This window comes from Odontesthes bonariensis, chromosome 5 (genome assembly GCF_027942865.1).
Source record: "Odontesthes bonariensis isolate fOdoBon6 chromosome 5, fOdoBon6.hap1, whole genome shotgun sequence".
Classification (NCBI taxonomy): domain Eukaryota; kingdom Metazoa; phylum Chordata; class Actinopteri; order Atheriniformes; family Atherinopsidae; genus Odontesthes; species Odontesthes bonariensis.
In genome coordinates, this window is record NC_134510.1 from 1,978,430 (window position 1) to 2,000,742 (window position 22,313).

Below are 22,313 nucleotides of genomic sequence, written 5' to 3' on the forward strand. Positions count from 1 at the left end.
CCTATTCTTGTCTGGAATAGGATTCTAGCTGCTCAGCAGTTCTGGGTAGGGCTGGCAGATAAACAATCTCAAAGTTACCTAAAAGATTAAGTAGAATATTTTCATTTCTGTCGATGTCAGCACTCTCTTTAATTAAAAGACTAATGTGCATTATTAGACTTGTGTAGGTTTTAGTTTTGGAAAGGATAACACCACAGTTTTTCCTCATGATTGAGTAATTCCATATTTAGTTTTTTCCCTTAATGCATCTGAAAAAACCTGTCCAGGGTGTACCTCGCCTCCCGCCCGATGACCGCTGGGATAGGCTCCACCCCCCGCAACCCGACCGACGGATTCAGCGGGGATAGAAAATGGATGGATGGATGGGTGTCTGAAAGAAAACTGACCATTATTATGACAGTTTTAGTTTTACAAAGCTAAAATGTTGAGGTGAACATTCAAACAGAACAGGTTTGTGTCAAAGCTGTCATCTTTTCCCAACAAAATAAAATGGCTGAATGCACGTCCATCCATGGGAATGTGGTCATCTTTATGGTTTGGTACATTAGCTTGGATGCAGTTTGCAGGCTGGAGTTTGTGACTCACACGTTAGCCTGAGGATTAGCATAGAAATGATTACATTTGGTGCTCCTGTCCACTTCCAGCGGGTCGCAGAGTTTTCACCAACACTCACTTCATTCTCATCTAAATTTTTTTTTTCCAGGATCTTTTGTGGTCGTCCAAATTTTAGTAAAGGATTTATTTAGATGATACAAATCTCATACAAGACTAAATGCTGATTTTGACCTAAAAGAAAGCGAGGTTTTGAGTTGCAGTGGCATGTGGTTGTCATCAGTGCTTTCAGGTTTCAGAGCATGAGACAACAAAATGTTTTGTGTATGATTCAGTATCATGAGTTCCACTTCCAAACCTGACATCTTTATTTTGTTGGACATCAAATAATGGGCACACAATTCCTTTACTCCCTAACTGGAATTCCCTCAGAACTGGAAAGCTTTTTAATCAGCGTCTTGTTTTTTTGCCTTACTTATAAAAACTTACTTGTTGGTCTTGTTACTGGCTGTGGACTTTGCTGGCAATCAGCAGTAAAGCTGCCAAACCATCTCATGTATATTTTCATGGCTGTGCCAAGCTGTTCATCAGAAGCCCCTGGGCCCACAAAATACCACAGCCGCACCTCACTCCTTCCAGCTTAAGTGGACTCTAATAAAGTTGCTCTTTGATGCATTAATAACCTCTTCCTTCCTGCTGGGCTGCGGGGCCAACTTCCAAACAGCACCCAGCATATCCTTCCCTGACATGCACTCTTTAATTATTTCTTTCTGAGTGTTGGAGCGAAACGAGGGGAAGAGGAAAGTGATGACATACTTCTAATGAATCCTTGAATAAATAATACTGCTGCCTAAGCTCAATGCTTCCTGAACCAGCATTATTAGGAGAAAGTAGAGGAAAATGAGTGGAGTAAGTGCTGGTGAAAAGAGGGAAAAATAGATATGTTTGTAGAGAATTTTCATGGTGATCCCGTGATTCTTCCAGAGATTTGATCATTTTGGTAAGTCAGAATTCATTAGGACTGGGACACTATCCATCTTCATGACAGTGGATATCATTCCTCCTCCAGAAAGGGAATTCATTGTTACAGACAGAGAGATGAAGAAATAAAGAAATCCCAGTTCAGAGTGCATCTTTCTCAGCTGCCCCCCACACCTTGTGAACATAGGGGAAGGTTGAAAACGTGCCATATGGAAGAATCGCTACAGTGCTGACAAACAGACTTGCTTTCCTGAAGATTGGAACCTTTAACCTTTTTTATCCCCAGAGAAAGAGATGAGAGGCAGTTTCGGACAGCAGACACCTTCGCTCCTCCAACTCTATTCAAAGGTCCGCGTTGCAGGAACTGCTGCCCCCTGTAGTTCATAAGAAGAATCCTTGTATCATCATTTCTTTCGGTCCTTTTCCCAACTGCATAGTGTGGAACCATCTGATTGGTCCAGATGGCTTTAGTGTGCAGTGGTTGGTTGAAAATGCAAAGACTTCTCTGGAACCCGGTCTGAAAGCGTCTTCCCTGGCTGGGTTTCAGGGAGCTGCTCATCACGCTGCAGCTGGGTAACGTTTGATAGTGAAATACTGGGGCTGTGTTCGAAACCGCATACTTCTACTACCCTTTAAACTCATACTAACTTCAACTTTTTTTAAGTTCCCGGATGCATACTAGATTCTCCGAAATGTTGGGTATGCATCATGAGGTCACTACTCATACTCAAACTACCCAAGATACAACGTAACGTGACGTCGCCGATCGTTATTTCCTGTCAAAACGTAATAGCTTTCCCTATGATAAAAGGCAACGGGTATTTTATTTTAACCGGAAGTGCGTTGCTCACTGCGGCTAGCTTTAGTAGTGCCGAATTCGTGGGAACAAAATTGTAAACAGCCGGTATTTTGTCAGGTTTTCAACACGTTGGGGATCTAAACGACTACTTTCTCACCTGAAAATGTTTCAAATGTTGCTAAAGTTTACAGAGTTTAGAGCTTAAGAGAAATCAGCTTCAGGCCGGCTGATTTCGGCTCGGGCAGGAGCGAAATGCATTGTGGGTAAACGCTCTGCATACTGTCTGATCGATGAGTATGTAGTATGGAAGTATGTAGTATGCGGTTTCGAACACAGCCTGGGAATGCAGTAGAAATACTGCACCGTAACACCACTGTCTAACACAGGTGACATTTAGAAGATGTGATCTGTTTTGGTAGCAATGAAATGACGCCTTGCAGAGATGCGCTGTAGATGTAAATACATTGATTGTTCTTATTATGTTGAATATGCAGAAATGGAAATGTGAACTGGCCACAGCTTGCTTCGTAATTCAGAAGACGTGGTAAAAAAGACTTCAGGATGCACAAAATGTTTTTGGATTCCCATTTCTTTCTTTTTTCGATCATCCAAAGAGCTGTGCTATCAGCTGAGCAGAGCCTGCACACAGTAAACTGGAGACTACAGAGTCTTTGGGGAGTTTTTTGAAAATGATTTGAAATCTTATCCAAAATTGGACTTGTAACACAAGCATTTAGATATTTTGTGAATCTTGTATGCAAACACTTTATTATGTTTGATGTCTTTGCGGTCCTCGTCCAGCACATGACCAGAAGCTGATCTCAGTATAAGGCCTGTGTGTGTCTGGACTGCACTCAGGAGGAAACTGTGCAGCAGCTGAATATTTTTCTGCTCATGGATATATGGTGTTCTGTGTGTTTCAGCTTGTTATTGCATGTTTGTGTGGTGCCAGCCGTCCTTCACTGTGGTCGCCTCTGTTCTTATCAGAGGCAGAGTGAGATTGAGGGCCATCACCCACTCTCTGTTGCCATAGTGAAAGCAGATGGAGGGCAGCTGGAGTGATGGCTGATCTCAGCACACACACATTTTACTGTACCGCACACGCTCAGGCTCAGACGCTGACACGGTAATAGATCACCTGTCTGCATTACATGTCACTACAGATGATTCTGCGGTGTGTTGTGTCACAGAAAACACACTTGCCTTAGGGGACAACTGCTTTAAATAGTTGCTGCTGGCCCAGATCTAGTTGCCAAGGAAATCTGGGCAACTAGTGCTAAGCTGTTTGACTGACTGCCAAATAATACTGATCCTAGATTTTGTTTTACAGGTAGTACCTGCCAAATGTTCACAATTGGTCTCATTCCAAAGTTTCAGAACATTATATCTATAGATTTATATCTATATATATATATGTATGTATGTATGTATAAAGGATGTAACTTATTCCGGCATAGTTAACACAACATTTCTATTGATTTCTGTTTTCATGGTGATAAGAGTGTTAATGATGTGTTCCTCTCTCTTCATCCATCCTTCCACTTCCATTGCATACTCAGATCGGGCAGCTGGTGTTCAAGGGAATGAAACGCCTTAACAGGATCCAGTCCATTGTGTTTGAGACAGCCTATAACACCAATGAAAATCTTCTTATCTGCGCTCCAACTGGTGCTGGTAAAACCAACATCGCCATGCTGACCGTGCTTCATGAGATCCGCCAGCACCTGCAGCCCGGTGGTGTCATCAAGAAGGACGAATTTAAGGTCTGATGCAGATGCTCTGGCATCATATTAGGTTGTTTATCGGTGCCCCTTATCAAGGGAAGCCTTATGCTGGCTTTGATTTAGAAGAACGCCTACAATAAGCGTTTTATGTCATCAGTGCTGCTCCAACAAGGGCTCTCGAAATGGACCTATGGAGATGAAGTCGCTCCATGCTGAGATGCTCAGACCGTATGTAGGGATTGAGATCCCAGAGATTCCAGGCAGCACCTTAGTGATAGTTTTAAGTCCAGGACACGTGGAGTCATGGGGGAGTTGATGCCAATCTGTACTTTTTCTTTCTGTAAAAAACATCAACAACATTTAAACACTGCATAGTGACACTAAAAAGTCCAACCCTTAACAGTGAATGATAAACAATGGATTTATTAATGTGCATTTTTAAAAATGGTTTTCTCTTCTTGGCAAGAGAAATATGCTTCTATTCAACCTGCCAGATTAAGGTCGGATGATGTTCACACAAACAAAGAAGGCTGAAGATGTTCCACTCCAAAGACACATCTGCATGAAACCACACTGCTTCTGCCTCATAGTTCAGCTTTCATCGCCTTTCACAGATTGTAAAAACGATGTCGCGTTTGTATTATTCTTTATTCATTGCTGTTTGGGATGGAGCTAACAACATCCGATTTGACCCAAAGAATCATGGTAAATAATGTTGGAAATGATGCATGTAAATATCCCAGCTGATGGACACCCGCAGCAGGGTAATGCTACTCTAAAGTTATCAGGATCCATGAAGCCACATTCTAAAATTCTCACAGTATTTGCTCTGCTTGTAAGCTCTTTAGACTCCTCAGTGTAATGGGTGCGAGTCATTATTTTATGCCGACTGTATTTCTATTCAAATAAGAACCAAAAGTAGTTTTAACACATCATCTTAAAGTAAAATAGAGAATTCACCATGACAAATCAGACATGTGCAAATATTTTAAGGAGGTTTCCTGCTTCTTCATACGATATCTTTTAAGTTGGTGCGCTGCAAACATCGTCCAATATGTATATACATGTCTTCAATGTCTGCACTGAGACGTTTGTCAAGGCCACTCTTAGCATTCTGAGGAGTGGCTGACCATCACTCCAAAAGCATGATGGCTCCAAAAGACCCCCCAAAAAAAGGAAAGTATGACTGCTGTGGAGTGGACCATCAGGAGAACACCGTACCACAGCTGTGTCAATGAGGAAGCCACTGTTCCCCCAAAAGAACATGTTTTTTTAAACTATGTGGACATTATTTTCTGTTTATCTACATGTACGTCCCCACAAACTCTCGAGCACTGCTGGGAGTTTGTCACTTACCCAAGAAATTGAACCATAAAAGTGTTTAAGTGGAGTCTAGCTATGGGCTTTGTACTGTACTATGTTAATATTTAAAGTCCAAGAAAAACTGACTATACATTGCAGCTAAACGGTCTTTTTGAGATGAATGCTTGTAATTAGGCACATCAGTGGTCTGTGACAGAATTTATTTCTTTTCTTCTCTCACGCTGTGGATGGGCTGTCCTTCCAGTTGGAGCTGCTCTGCCTATCAAATAATAAGGCAGATTAAATAAATGGAGGTTTTTCACAGTGTTGAATCCATTCAAATAAATCTTTGCCTACAGTACTCACATGAAGGCCTACATGGAGAGCGTCTTTTTTACACATTGCTACCGTAAACCTCTTTTTATGGATACGGAACACCAGGTTTTTGACAAATTGAAGCTGAAAGTGCTCTAAGGTAAATGTAACAAGGATGGGATAATAGAATGTGAAATATGTATCTGAAAATGATTATTATTTCTCAGCATTGCTCCACGTCTTTATTAAGCCGCAGTGTTGAATCCTAACACACTGGCAGATGACTCATTTACACATCCAAAAGCCTTTGTTCTGTCACCAAGGCTTACACACACAAACACACACTTCCTGTTTCACACTGCCAGCCTCTGACAGTAGCCACTTTTCATAGATCACCATTAAACTTTACCCATGCAAGTGGCTGGCATATTACTCAATAAATTGTGATTTGTGCTGGTTGCCAGGGAACAAATGATCCTGCCTCTGCTCACTCATTTATCACCACAGTGTCCTTTCAGGTCCCCCACACCCCTACCTTTGTCACCTTAGCGCTCTCTGTTTGCTACCGGATTCATTCCCCGCCCCTCTCTTTTTCCCTCTCTGCAGATAGTTTATGTGGCTCCAATGAAGGCCTTGGCAGCTGAGATGACTAATTACTTCAGTAAGCGGCTGGAGCCATTAGGCATCGCCGTTAAAGAACTCACTGGAGACATGCAGCTGACCAAAGGAGAGATCCTGCGAACACAGGTACACACACTGTCATGCTCTTACACACACACACACTCTGAGATTCTGTGAATCTTTACCCACTCATCTCTCTATCATCTCTTTTCTGTACCTTCTTTATAGGAAAAACATATAAGGATTTTGTCCTATTGACTTAAAACTGTTGTTGATACTCTAACCTGCAAAATAATCTCCTTTTTTTTTTAAGGATAATTAAGATAGTATGTAATTCAATTCAGCTCCTACAAGAAGTTCCTTCTAGCATTCTATTTGATCCCCAAGTGGATTGGGTTGTGGTATCTGTTGGAGCACATTTCATTTTGATAAGCACCTTCAATAAATCCTTAAGCTTTGCCCATTGAGAAAAACTCTGCTAATCGTTTGTGCACATAGACTTACAAGCTCATGGCTTACTCCCTTTTTTCCCTTTGAGTTTTGGACCGGAGCCTTTTGGTAGGGCCGTTTTTGTGGAGTTTTCTGGCCTTCACTGGTTTGTTCTCATGCTTGGGGTTGATCAGCTGTAGCAGAATGAACCAGAGACAAATGGCTTGAAACTGGACATTCTTCAGGCAGAACTGGGACAGACTGGTGAAAGAAAGTAGGTGCTACATGGTGAGCGAGATATTCCCGTGGTACCTTATTTAGTCCCTGTGATTGAAACATGAGAACTGATCACTTTTTACGGGAATTAGGAAACCTAATAACTGGATCAATGAAGCGAAACTATAGACCCACTGATCAGAACCTTTAAAGGGACGGATCCTTCGTTATAAATCTGCAATCTGAAATGATCTGGATGCTCAAGGTGACCTTGGTTTGTAATCTCAGCACTTTGTTTGTCCGTAATGTGCTACTTTATTTGTTCTTTAACAGGATCTATTGAGGGGCTGTAGATGCTAATGATACACCAGGGATGATAAGTGTCACCAGAAAAATGCTCCAGGCAGAAAGGCTCGAGCTGAGGCTGGACGGATCAAAACATTAAAGATTAAGACTAACACAAATGTAAGATCTTTACTACTGGTCATGCATTCCACTGCAGATGCTGATGCTTGGATATGTTTTCTCAGCGGAACCCAGCCCCTTCTGATTTCCCTGGAGTTGGTCACGTTTCTGCTGTCATATGTTATCCTGCAGTGAAACGGTCATGGAATCCCACACAATCTCATGCAATGTAGTTCTGTTTGTCATTTCTTATTGTTTGAATCTTTTTGTTTTTCCAGATAAACAATCAAAGTGTGTCATTTCTCATATTCAGTTTGTAAATAATATTTTCCACGTTTAGTTAGTTGAATTCTTACCAGAACTCTCTGTATTTCAGCAGCAGAGCCTCGTTTGTCAGTTACTTATAGAACATTTGTGAATTCGTCCTGTGCAGACATTTTGCTCTTTGTTATAGAAAGAGAAAGAAAAGGGGGTGAAAACTGCAAGTTATTTAGATAGAGAGTGTGGCAGCTCCAGCTCAGATGGAAGTGCAGGTTACTGGATCCAGTCTGAAAACATGCATATCTATTAAATCCAAAAGAGTTGGAATTTGGAAGATTGCACTCCTTAAAGTTAAAGTTTATAAGCCTTGTGAGACTTAGGAATACAAAAGGAGAGGTTTAGGTTTAGACTGTGTATGAAATGAGGCCAATTCCAGCTAATCTGAAGGTGTTTTAAGGTTGCTTTTTAATCTGCTCATACAAAAAGATTTCTCTGAAAATGATTAGTCAAATGTACTGCAGCTCGGCAGCACTCCACTTTCTCTCCTTCCCTTTTTCTCTCTGATCCCTCCGTTTGACTGTTCGTTTCAGCACATTTACTCAAAGTGCTTATGTGCAAAGCTCCGTCTACATTTCTGAGAGGTCAGAGGTGTCAGGATGTGCTGCTATCTAACCTTGGTCATCGTCTGTTTCCCGTCAAAGTCCTCTCCATTCCTTTCATCATCTTCTTTTGATGTTGACAGTAGAGTCGGGGATCTGGCATGACTTCAACCACATGCACAGTGCATGGTGACAGGAAATCAGCGAATGCTCAAGCATTATTGGGAGATGTGGTACACACGTATGTGTTCAACCTTCAGTTCAGCCTGCAGTCTTTTTTGGAGTCATTATACAACCCTTAATAAAGAGGAAATAAATGGCAAGTTGGATAATAAAAGCAAAATATTCCAATATAAACAGCAATGAACAGCGCATTGTTCACACAAATGCAGGCAAATAAGAAGGAATATTTCTAATGAGCAATATGAAATCACCTCAGACTTTTTCACTATATATTGTTTATACCAAGTCAGTTCAGTTTTATTTAGAATGCACCAACTCGGGTCATCTCAAGCCACTTTACATGCAAGTTCATTCAAGTCGATTCAATTCAAATCTGTATAATCCAATTCAAGACTATTATGTTTGCCTAATTGTCATTTGTAAGTCCCGTAGCTCCAGAAGCCAGTGGATAGCCTTGAATTGGGAATTCATTTCAGTCATATGTGGGGCAACGGGCACTTTTGTCCTATGCTACATGTAAAGGACCAGGTCTATTTTCCTGCCCAATAAATGAAGGGATTTCTGCACTACGTTCTTCTCAGAAGGTTGCAGAGGCATTGAGTCATTTGTCTGCTCTGTCATGTTTGAATTGTTTTGCTTGTTATTGTAGGTACAATCAATTTGTGGGCAAATTGCGAGGAAGTAAGAATAGTTTCTTTAACCTTTTTGGTCACATAAGTCCATGCAGCCTCCCTCGCGCTTCCAACAATATTAACAAGCTCCATTAACTTAGTTAATCGCACCATTCATCTAAATGGGCTTATTGGCAGCCAGTGAGAGGTGGTGTGAAATGACGGGGGATCCAACTCATCGGAATGCTTGACTCAGAATCTCTCCCAATGCATTGTGTGTAGTCAGTGGTTACCCAAACACATTGCAAAGTGTTTTTGTAGATGGGAGCCAAGGTTAATTGGTGTTATATAGTTCTTTTTATAATCAATGAATGAACGAGCATATTGCCAGACTTCTTTGAATTTGTGTAACCCCGAAGAAACGGGCCACAACTCTGTTCAGCTGCATGATGGGATTGTGTGCCAAAAATGTCTGAGTTGGTATGCCAATAGTTTGTCTGAACATGCTTCTATGATCCTGTTGGACGTTTCAGCTAGTTCAAAACCTCATTTTCTGTGTTTCTTTGTCCCTCCCACGCTTTAATACCCACTGCACAGAAGAAAAGAGCAGTTATCACAGTGGTGATGTTTGCTCATATTTATCTAATTGTGAGTGTATCCTCGTGGGGACTAAATATAAGGACACGTGCACATACATCATACATGCTGCATTTAGGAGCCTCTCATTTCAGACGAGCAGTTGGCTTGTAGCATATCGCAGTCCAGTAAATATCTTTCTCTAACCTCCCCACTCAATTTTCATTCCACCTACTTCATCCTCCCACATCCCACTCTCCATGGCTGCTATAGTTGCCATGGAAACAGAAAGGGTTTGGAGAGATGCTGCCATGTAGATGCCAGTATGAGGGTGGACGGCATCCTGGGACTTTTGCTTCTCTGTCCACAGTTGGTGGACTATCGGTTAGTCACATCAGAGAAGGAGCAGCGGCACAGAGAGTTCTGTGGAACAGGATGGACGTGAGGCATGCACCTCAGGGCCAAGCCACATCCACACAAATGGAAATGGCAGTTCATGTTTTCAGCCACCTGTGCCTACATCATTCAATTCAATTCAATTCATTTTTATTTATATAGCGCCAAATACAACAAATGTCATCTCAAGGCACTTAGATAACCAAGCCAATTCAAAAACGATTTCCTAGCTAAGGAAACCAACAGATTGCACTGAAACTTTTTTTTTTTTTTTTTTCGGTCCAATCTCCTGTCCTGAGCGTGCCTGAGGTGACTGTGGAGAGAAACGACTCCCTTTGAACAGGAAGAAACCTCTGGCAGAACCAGAACCAGGAAGGGTGGCCATCCGCCTCCACCAGCTGGGGTTTGAGAAGACAGAAAGGAGAGGGGGGGTCATAGTCATGGGGTTTAGTCATCTAAAAGGACTTACCAAAAAGAAATAAGACGCCAAATAAATCAGAGTGATTGATATTTCAAAGGAAAACAATGTAAAAATCAACCTCAAATCGGCTCAAATCATTATTGAATTGTCACACTGTAAAAAATCTCTTTTACTAATCGATCAATTCAGGCAATCTGAGGTCTCCTGACAACAAATATTAAGTTTTTCAGTGCTGAAGGTTAGTAAGGTGCCTCGTGCTCATCCATGCTTATCTTACCATCATCCATTTCCCTAAAGTCCCAAAATGAAGACATATGTCCTCCTAGTGTCAAAGCAAACTCCCCCCTAGCCTAACTGTCGGTGACTTCAGGAGACTGAATGTGTGTACATGACTAATAGCACCCAAAGTTAGCTATTTTCTCTGAAGGGCTATTTCATTTGGCTTTTCTCTTTCTATTTGATATTCACTAGCTCAAGTGTTTCTGGAGTTACATGGAATGCGTTTTCCATCCAACAAAGTAAAACAGTTGCTGATAACGGTGAAGAGTGGTTAGTATGTGAAAGAAACTCATGACCAAGCCAGCTGCTACTGCTGTGGGTGCTTTATCCTGTCTGACTGACAGAAAGAAAGGCATTTAACCATATTAGTTAGAGTAATTCATGTGCTCTAAGCTCTATTTTTGTTGGGCTGTTGACAAAAACATACTGTTATCAGTTTGACTGAAAATATTTCCTTAACAAGGAAGACAGGTGGTCTGTGGTCGTGCCATAAGCCATCTAATGACTAACTGTTCCACTGAAGGCTGACAGAAAACAATGAGCATATGGTTGATTAAAATAATCAGTGGACATTGTTGACTAAATATTTCTTCAGTCAACAACTTGGAGGTAAAATACAGCACCAGTTTTCAACCATTAAACACATTCAATCATTGGTTTTAGGTCAAATGTAACAAAAAGTGCTAACATTCTAATATCTGTGAGTAATGTATCTGGATAGATGCCACATCTAAATATCCCCCCCATACATATCGAACTAATCATATGGTAGTCAGCAACTCTTTAAATGCTGTAGGAAATGTCACTTGTCTCCATATGCTGAATACGTCTCGGCTGTAGGATTAACAATGGGATATCGGACATTAATCTATATTCCTGCCAGGAAGTGGCTTTAATATGAAAAATGTCTCGCATAACTTAAGAAGTGTTTTTCTATTGTAAAGTATGGTGAAGACTAACAATAAATCTTTTCCATGTAGTTCCTGCCTTCAGCCAATGCCATGTTTACAACCTTATAAAAAAAGCTAAATCTTATACAAAGCCAGCTGTAAATCTAGAAAAAAGTAAGTTATCCCTCCCTGAGTATGTGTTGTGTGTCACTTTGTAAAAACGAAATGTATCAAACAATATTCAGAGAATTTTACATCTTTTCATCCTGTTACTTTAAAGGAATTGATTTGTGTCATGTGGTTCAGTTTTGCCCTGGACATCAAAAAACCCAAACTTTTCCCAGCATGCAACATCGTTCGACTGGGGAATTTTTCATTTGCAGGATGTGATGACAGCACGAGGATTTCTATAGTATTTGTGGTAAGGAGGTTGCACACAGGGACTGTTTGATGAAATGACACTTCTGAAAGGTTCAAGGTTCGCACACGAGATTAAAATGAAACCTAACTAATATCCAACACTTTTCATCAGGGCTTACAGTTATTTGTAGATAGTTCTTGGCATCGGTTGTCTGGTTGTCCAGTCTTTGTATCTAAAATGCTATATTAACTGTATTGTTTTTATTTTTAATATTTAGTAAATGTAATAATAGCAGGCTCAGAATTAGGAGTCCATTTTGGAGTCAATCTGAAACCTTTTGACATAACTTAGAAACCCCCAACACAGACGTGTTAAACCCACCTACATGCTCTTTATTTCAACATAAGCAGGTTTCACTGGGCCTCTTGATTTAGTAATGCACTTCTTTGATAAATCATCTCAAAAACACTACTATTGCTATCTGCTTTCAAGTTTCTGAACCAGTTATGTGTCCCATTGCCTGTAAGTAACAGTAACTTGAAATATCTTCTGTGAAACGGTAAGTATCAGTGGATCCAGAGGATTGATTTCAGTCTTGCTGCCATCAGTTGATAAATAGGCTAAATAACATTATTCAGCCAAAACAATGGGATGTTTTCTCTGCTTTTCCTTGTGTGTATTTGCTAAGCAATTAAAAAAGCACTTTGGTCTGTGCTTCATTTGCCAGAGCCTCCATTTAGATTAAACAGTAGCTCCAATTAGGACCAGGCACTTCCCTTTCTGTGAGTATGCCAGTCTCTAATGGCTGGATACATTGATTTAAATTCAAACTAGAGGGGATTTAATGAACTGTTTTTATAGGAAGAGTTTAATAGGAATTTGCAGATCCCCGGACAGGCTGCCAAACAGTTCACACACGATTAATTATGCATTGTAGTATTTTTCTTGAAACAAGAGAATAAAACAGCACTGAAATTATACACACTAAACAATGTGCTGGGAGGGTGTTTGTTGACATTTGATACAGATAATATGTTGATACTGTTGAATATAATTAGTCTGAGAAGAGTGCCAAAACAAAAGCAGACGTGCTGACTGTTTGTTGTGTCGCACAGACACAGAGCAAGATATGATCATTTTTATAGGCTGATATTACATACATCTTCGAAACCCGTCGCACACAAAATGTGAGTAATGCTCTCCGTCTGGTATTATGGTTAGTCGTTAGGGTGATTTGGATGATTCTGTCTGTGTTGTAATGAGCAGAGCTATGGGCAATTTGGCTTTGATGAGCCATGAATCTGACATCATATTCTGGAAGGATTGTGCCATTGAGCAAGCCAGAGTCATGTTTTATGCTGTCCAGCCTCGGTTATACAGTGTCAGATAAGTGGGGGGATATTTTGTGCAGCAAGCAGGACACTGCCTCTTTGTTAATGTTGTAAATGTGCACATGGTCATTTCCAATAAACTACTGCCAATGAACAGGCTTGTTGTGAACTGTTAAAGTTAAAACTATCAACAGAGTTTCATACTTTAAAGATCATGCCTCTGTTGAACTCTTTGCAGCATCTCTTCATCGCTGCGCAACACCTTATGGTTTGGGAAAGGGGTGGGAGAATGGAGATATGCACCAGAACTGCTCAAATTGGGTCTTAGTTTTAGTCACTACTTATGGTTAAAGGCGAACAATTTGGAGTCATTTATCATTTTTAATAGTGAATTCTCTCTACAGCACCTTAGCGTCCAAAAAGGAGAATAAGATGGCAGACCTTAGCCCGGTTAGTCAGCTGTGAACACACCAGGTCGATGGCCAGCGGTATCCAAGTGGGTCTCTCTCGATGAAGAACAAAAGACAGGGAGACGAGTATAAATGACGGACAAACGGAAACAAAAAAACGCTTATCTTTCCATTGTTTCATTCTTCTTTCTTACTTTTTCTGATTTCTTCTATCTATTTTCCGAGTTTGATATGTGGAGGTGGGGCATGAAGCAGGCATAGGCTCAACTTTCAGCAAATCAAATGCCTGAAACCGTTTGGCCGGGCATGTAAAGTGGAAGTTTTAATTTGTTTGATTTTCTCTCACTTAGAGAAACTCATTTCTCCATTCATTTGTCTGAACACACGATTGTTCGGAGGATTCTGAAAACACCACACCTTATTAAGACCTAAAAATAAAGACATGAAGTAAGCAACATACTCTGAACTCAAATAACATGGATTATGGGTGTGGATCTTAAATACCTCTCCAATTCAGATGGATATCTGTAAAGTTACGACATATGAATAAAGAACTATTTAACAATGGAGCACAAAAAGAAACAACAGGGAACATTGGTTAACACCTGAGTTACTTCATATCAATGTCTGATTACTTCATTAATTTAGGTTTTACTACTCGGTGCTGCAGACCACTAGGTAGCAATGTGGCTCCATAGAAAAGTTAGTCATTTTCCTAAATAATGATTTCTTCCTCATACCAGGTACGATCGTGAAAAAGGTATAAAAATGCATTTTGTGATATGACCGAAAGCCTTGAAGAACCTGTACACAGGTATAAAACACATTTAGCACAGTTTTAAAAATCCAACTGAGAGTGAATCTGAAGAAAAATGTTGGTAGAGGTGTGAGAGGTCTGTTTCTTGTCTTGCTAGATAAAAGGCAGACAGATGTCACTTTGATTTACATTTAAGGCGGAAGAAACAGTTTGTCTGAATTCTCCCCCCATTTTCACATAAAAGGTTAATTTGTTTGTGCACAGGAAGTTTTTTGTTAGCTGTTATTTTAATGTCCTCCGGATAAGTTACGGGACAGGTCTGGTGAGAGAGAGTCCCTCAAATCATCTCCGAAGGACAAAGGTTGTTGTAAATAGAGGATAGTGTCTGTCTCTATCTGTGTCTTTGAATTAACATTACTGCACAGAATGTTGATGGGGCCTTCCAAAGATTAGATTCCACATGAAATCCCCACTTGAGTTCGCTACATTCCCCCACTCGGTTTGGATCTGGACACGAGGAAGCTGGATCTTCCCCATGTCCAGATGGAAAACTCCAGTTTGTCCGAGCATGGTGTTTGATAGACCCTTCAAGAAGGTTACGAAAAACTATATTTGGTTAAGCTATTTAACCCATGTGAAAAATGTCCAATAGCTAAAGATAATGTTCATATCTAAAGGTTTCAAATGGAAATGTCCTAGGTACGTTCCATCATTACATCGATTTAGGAACCTGGTATATCTTGGTAGGTCAGACATGAGTGTGAGCATAGTCCAGCGACATTGTACGGACAGAAACATGAAACATGCGACAGTCCTGAACAGAACTCCACTCTGAAGCTCGTTTCTGGAACCATTGATAGATGCGACATGAACTGTAGTAATGAGCGATACTCCTGACTAAAAGAAACCATGGGGAAGGCCATTGTGAGTAGCTCACCACTAATTTGCTTCTAATTTAGTAGCGGAGCAGTTTCTCCCACATGTAGCTGTCATGTGGGTGAAATAAGGTAAGTCGGGGTGTGATACCAGATGATGATAGACTGAACTTTGCAATTTTCAACACCAAGTTGTCATTGATTCAATTTTGCCGCATCATAATACTATGGAGTAGTTTAATCGAGGTTAGATAAGTAATATTTTAAAGTCTAGGCCTCTTTGCTTCATTTAGGAGCTAGCTATGGTTAAAGGTTTGCTACTTAGTGCTCATAGGGTGTTGGTTGGAGCGTATGGTCATACCACCAGGAACAGGCTTGCATTTCTAAGTCTTTGTTAGCACGGTTAGCCATTGCAAGGAGCTCATGTTTTAGTTTTTTCTCTTTTTTCTCCATTTTTAACGGCAGTCTTTTGAGGCTATCAAAGTCATCCTGACTGAGGCTGGCAACAGTACTTATTTCACCAGACAGCGGCTGAGCTTCTGAGATGCCTGTCAACAGCCCTGCTCATCTCAGTTGACTTCTGATCTGGTGCTTGTTGTGACCACACGGTGTGTGACAGTTTATAGTCAGACCGATGTCTATAATTGCAGTTGCTGTTTCGAGTTTCGTCTGTTTGTCATGTCGGTTTGGACATGAGACCTACCTCTGTGAGAATTTGAGAACTGTGGGATTCTGCATGGGAGTGAGTTGGTTCACGGCTGGGCCATGAGGGTTTGCAGTACTTACGTCGGGGGCCTTCCCTAGACCGTTGGGATTGTGGCTTGCCACCTTGCACCCCTCTAACTCTGTGACCAAGGATCCAGTGTTCTGGGCCATTGCAACACTGGGTTTTGCCTGTGTTTTCTGACTCTTCCTCTTCTGAAATGCTCACGCAGCTCATTCGATTGCTGAATCGTGATGTGCGAGGGTTAGCCATGACTCCAAAGTGATGACTTGTAGCAGGATGGAGATTTTGGAAGAACAGTGATTTGAAATTGAGGTCTTCTTCCATCCCTGGTTCGTTGTGAGAACCAAAATATGCTTTGAGGAGGTGGTACTGCTGGGGCGACTCATTTCGCCCTTGCTTAACCTTCATGGCAGCAGTTAAACCAGACTGAGAAACATCCTCTTTTTTCAATGCATGGCAGAAGAGTTGGTAGTCATCCCTGATGTAATCAGGTTGCCGTTAAATGAATCGGTTATCTTCAAGGGCTTGTTGTTAGTCTTATAAGATAGATTTTATCACTGACAGGCATTTAGAAAATCTTCACACACAGTGAGCAATTTTATCAAGCAATTTTATGTCAGAGGGACCTTGTGGAATGTGGCCCAAAGTGGGAAATGATTGATCCAGTTTACCTGGATCAGGAATTGTCCTTTCAGATCTGAAAGAATTTGGTGTGGCTAAAGACGGGTAAAATGGCTGAGCTTTTTATTGTCAGAGAAAGGGTCCCCTCTGAAGCCATGTGCTTCCTGCTAACATCCAGTCTGACTAGAAAAGTTAATCATTTTCCTAAATAATGATACCTTTGCTACAGAAATGCTCACAGAGTGCCATACCATATTTCCATAAATGTGATTGTTGGCATCACATTAATCACATTTATGTTGCAACATGAATGTAAGCTGGCATCTAGGTGCTTGCTAGCCTGCCGGCAGTCACTTATTTGTAGGGTGAACCATGCCAGAGTTACAAAGTGCAGTACTATTAATTTTGCATGTATTTTCATGATACATTATAGTATTGAATACAAAAGCCACAATCACGAGGAGGCAGTAACTTCAGTGTCATCGAGCATAGTGCAGGGAGAAGAGCTTAAACTACAACATGGAGGTTTGTACAAGCAAAAGTGTATCTGAGTTTAGCCTTGAGGTGAAGCAGAACATATTTGCACACAAACAGGGACTATAAGTGTGGCCAGAGTTCTGAGTGAGCGCAGTATAATATCTGAGCGTGTAAACAAGAAATCCTGCTTTCAAACTGAAAATACACACTGTGATTAGAGATAATCTAACAATCCCTTAACTGAACAAAATTCCAACAATTATGGCTTGATTTGGTAGGATAAGAATGATGTAAGCTCACTGTATTCATACTTGTTTTCAGATGTTAGTGACAACTCCAGAAAAGTGGGATGTTGTGACCAGGAAGAGTGTTGGAGATGTGGCTCTTTCCCAGATTGTGCGTCTCCTGATCTTAGATGAAGTTCACCTTCTGCATGAAGATCGAGGACCAGTGCTGGAGAGCCTGGTGGCCAGGACCATCCGACAGGTTAGTGCTACTTCCTGTCTGCTCCTCTACTAAACATTTATTATATTGTAAGCCTTTATATTCTGTTACTACCAGCAGCTAACTCTTTCTCTCCTTAGATATTTTGAGTTGGTGCCTTAGTCTCTGTTGGAACTGCATCAATCATACATGCATGAAGCTGAAGTGCATTTTTAAAATGTTTTTAAAGCTATCCATTCGGGTTTGCTGTTTTTTTTAGATTTCAACATTTTCTTTTGATCGAAATGTTCACTCAACAGTATCCAGTAAGAATGTTTCTCATGATTGTGATTGCATTTATATGTATAAATGTCCAGAAGATGCTTTTCATGTGTTGCCAGAGCTTTAGAACTGGAGGTGGTGAGAGGCTTACTTGCTCCTGGATTGTTGAAATCCTAGAAAGTGAATACATTGATATTATGATACTTTAATGTTAATTTATTTAAGAATGCGTTGATGCAGCTCACATTGTGGGTATTTTCTTGTGATTTTATAATGATGTGTTCTCTAGCATCTGTTATGATGAGTTACCTTGCCAATGGGAACATTTTTTAAAACAAGAATAGCTCATTGAGCTTCTAATGCATGAAAAAAGCCCCCAAATCTCTGAGTCAGGAGGGAGCAATACAGAAAAATAGATGGAGGAAAGTTCAATCATCTTTTCCCTGGATCATCATTAGGGATGGGAATCGAAAACCGGTTCTTGTTGAGAACCGGTTCCCAGTGTTTCAATTCCTTGGAATCGTTTGGCGATTTTGCAAACGATTCCCTTATCGATTCCAGTGGGCGCGAATGACGTCACCACGCAACGTTGCGTGGCGAGTCCAGTGCAGCCAGCAGTCAACAGTAAACATGGCACCCAAGCGGTACAAACGCTATAAAAGTTTGATTACACATCCCTAAAAAAGACGACAACAGGGCAACTTGCAAAGTGAATATTTCACCAAAGGGAGGAAATACTACCAACATGCAATAACTATGAATGAATGTCGCGTTTTCGATCTGCTCCGGACTAACGTCGGTGAATCTGAACCCAGCAACGTTAGAAACGTTAGCATGTCCTCGGCTAACACTGCAGGTAACTAACTAACTAACTAACTAACTAACTAACTAACTAACACTGCCTATCATGTTAGCGCCATTTGCCTCATTGTAAAACCTGCTGTTAGTAACGGTTAAGGTTAAATGAATGCCTTCTCAGGCATTACATTTAGATGAAATCATGAGAGACAGAGCCTGACTGGCTCAGAGCCAGAGGCTGGTGGTACTACCCCCAGTTCACGTCTACCTCCAGCTTCTCCTTTCACCAGAGCAGGGAAGAGTTCAATTACCCAGGCCATGATAGACCAATGTGGACCTCACCGTTGTTGGGTTTGTAAGGTCATGACTCGTGTTACTTCTAAACTAAACAAAGTTGATGCTAATCGACCAGTTTGTTGTCCTTTTTCTCCAAATGAGAATCGATAAGGGAACCGATAAAGACCCGAATCGTTAAGCAGAATCGAAAATGGAATTGGAATCGTAAAAATGTTATCAATTCCCATCCCTAATCATCATGGGAAATGTGAGGTCATGGGAAAATATGATAGTTGAGCTTGGAGTGCTCATGAAGACACCATGAGAATATCAGCATTACATACTCCAACACCTCTACCAGACTCTCAGAAGTATGGACAGACAACAGAAATAGTGCCAAAATCAAATGTGAAGGTACAGTCTCCAGGTTGAGCGGATGTTGATCTGGCTTTGATCTCAATGTCAGAATCTCATCCTCCAGAGCTGAGCTTTCCAGGTCGAAAAGAGATTCGACTTTGGCGACAATGTCACCAACATCAATTCTTGCACCAAATGGATAACACATGTAGCTGGCTACAGGCTCGATGGATGCAAAGTCAGTAAAACGCCTCTCAAACTCTGACGAGATGCTCTGAACATGCTCCTCATAACGTGCACTATCATGCTGTGTCACACCTTTACCTTGACGTTGTAGTTCTGGTTGCATGTGAGGGAAGTAGCGCAGGTTACCAGCTGCAGCCTGCTGGACATCAGCTGTAGCTTTTAAACGTGTTCACTGAACTGATCATGTTGACAACATCTTTACCCTGCAGCTCTGAATTTAATTCATTGAGCTCGCCAGTGAGATAAGGGAGGAAGGATAAATCTAAAAGCCACTGATGGTCCTCTAGCTTTGTATGGTAATCCACATGTTTTGAAAGCCTCAGGAAGTCCTTGATTTCAGGCAGCAGCTCCCTAAATCTGGCCAAAAGTTTACCTCTGCTGAACCACCTAACATCTGTGTGAAGCATCATTCTCCTCCAAGTGAGCACGGAAAAGCCTTCTCTGCAGACTCCTGGCACCAACTGAACACACAATCTTCATCACAGTATCCATCACTTCTTTCATATTTGAAATCTTTCCACACAACGCTTGCTGGTGAATTATACAATGATGATTCAGGAAATCCGGGAAAGATTCACTTTCTTTGCACAGTGCAATGAACCCACTGGTGTGGCCCAACATGGCAGGCGCCCCATCAGTTGTGATGGAAATCAGCTTGAAGAGCGGCAGTTTTGTCTCTCTAACAAATCCCATGAAGGCATTGAAAATATCCTCACCTCTGGTGTGTCCTTTTAATGGTGAGCAGCTCTTCCTTGGTGCTCATGTCTTCAAAAACCATCCTGATGAAAACACACAGTTGTGCCACATCCACCATATTAGTCCACTCGTCAAATTGGAGGGAAAAGCACTCACCCCCATCTCACGCCCATATCCTTCCTCAGTTGCTCCTCCACATCCACAGCCATTCCCTCGCATCGCCTTGTGGTAGTATTGGAGATGACAGCTGGGAAAGGCTCCAGCCCCGCGAGCCGACCAACGGATTAAGAGGGTATAGAAAATGGATGGATGAAAGAGTTGCTGAAAAGATAATGTGAGGCCATCTGTCCCAGAATTGGATGTTTAATCAAAATAAAAAGTCTTCTCTTCACTGGCAAATGCATTGAGGAATTGCTCAAAAATCAATTAATTATGATGTGGAAAAATCCCTTTTTCCGTTCTTTAATGCAGTAATTACACACATGCATTATTACGAGTCACGCTGTGTACATCTCCGGCTTGGTCCATTACTGTTGATGAGAAAGCATTGTTTGCTAGCATCTGCTGCTAGCTTACAGCTACACTGTTAAACTATTTCCCTCTGGGATCAATAGAGGGATCTGTATAGAGCGCTGGGGGATTGTTGGTATAACTCAATGAAGAGCTTCATTACGTCTGCAGCTACTGCAATAAATCACACAACAGACGTATGTACGTACACTAGTGTTGTCGGGGTTGAGCACTCGCTGAGTCTCCATCCCTCAGAACAGACTGTTGCCAGACAGCTGTTCTGCAGTGCTGAGCCCAGAGCCCCTGTGCTTAAACCAACAGGTGCTTTGACCAAAGCCTGTTTCATACATCTCAATAAAACCTCAGGAAATTGGCATATTATTTAAGAAGGGCAGAGTACAGGGTGTCACCTTTAAGGCTCCTACTGTAGATCGCTGTCATTAGTGTTAGAGTTCAGATCTTAGAAGAAGTATTTGTTTGGAGGAGCAAGGCATAATACGATGCTATTTCTATGATTAATATCAGTCTAGTTTTGAGAGATTGATTTCTTAGGATTAAAACAGTTTAAAGGATATAAAATGGTCCAGTTCAATCCAGATTTCAGTCCAGTGAAAATTGAGGGTATTTAATAGGCAATATGTGAAAGAAAATCCTCCACATTTTATGAGTACGTAGAAAAGTTTTGAAAGATTTATGAAAGCATATGTTAGAGACGGGTAGACAATTATTCCAAACGCCTACAAACAGTTATTTATGCTGCCGGGGGCAGTGCTTGCTTCTAACGCCAAGGGTTAACTTCCAATGTTTTTTTTTTTAGTTGACTGAATTATTGAAAACCATATTTTTGAATGTGGACTCATGAAATTCTAGAATGCGCCGCTGAGGGTGGCAGCTCGTTGGAGTAGCTCTGTACCTCACATTGAGATTTTTTCTTTTTTCTAAATTTCATTCCTGTTTTTTCTTGGAAGAAATTGCATTTTTTGGACAACTGTTTCTTCCTGCCTTGGATGCTGTGCAGCTGGATTGATTTTTCCCAATACTTTTATATATTTTGCTCTTTTGTTATGATGCATAACCATAGCAACAGGGTGGTTTACAACAGGGAGCAGCTGATTAACATTGGAAAAGCAGAAATAATTCGACAATTGAAGCCAGAAATCCCACTGGAATTGAAAAGGAGGCGTCGTGGATGCAGAGCAGGAGCAAAGAGGAGAGAAAGAAAGAAGAAGTTCAAACCATCTCTGCCATCCATCATCATGGGCAATGTAAGATCGTTAGCTAACAAGTTGGATGAACTTCTAGCCTTGACAAGGACTCAGCAAGAATATCGGGAATGTAGCATAATGTGTTTTACTGAGACATGGCTGCAGGATCATATCCCCGACTCCACCGTCTCACTGCCAGGCTTCCTGACTGTACGAGCAGATCGAGATTTAAAGAGTAGCAGGAAAAGGAAAGGGGGTGGATTGACAGTGCTTGTCAACAACAGATGGTGTCACCCAGGACATGTTACTGTGAAGAGTCGTCTCTGCAGTCCTGACATTGAACTATTGGCAGTAAGTTTTCGGCCATATTATTTGCCAAGAGAGTTCACCAGTGTTGTTTT

The 22,313-nt window shown here is 41.2% G+C and overlaps 1 protein-coding gene across 2 annotated transcripts in view; it reads left to right on the forward strand.

Annotated features, from left to right (window-relative positions):
- The window catches only part of ascc3 (activating signal cointegrator 1 complex subunit 3), a 210,634-nt gene that overhangs the window by 75,806 nt on the left and 112,515 nt on the right, over positions 1 to 22,313 (forward strand). For both annotated transcript variants that reach the window (XM_075464657.1, XM_075464658.1), the window contains 3 exons: positions 3,892 to 4,095; positions 6,280 to 6,420; positions 17,441 to 17,605. In XM_075464657.1, coding sequence (XP_075320772.1) covers positions 3,892 to 4,095; positions 6,280 to 6,420; positions 17,441 to 17,605 — 510 coding nt within the window. The remainder of the gene's footprint in view (positions 1 to 3,891; positions 4,096 to 6,279; positions 6,421 to 17,440; positions 17,606 to 22,313) is intronic.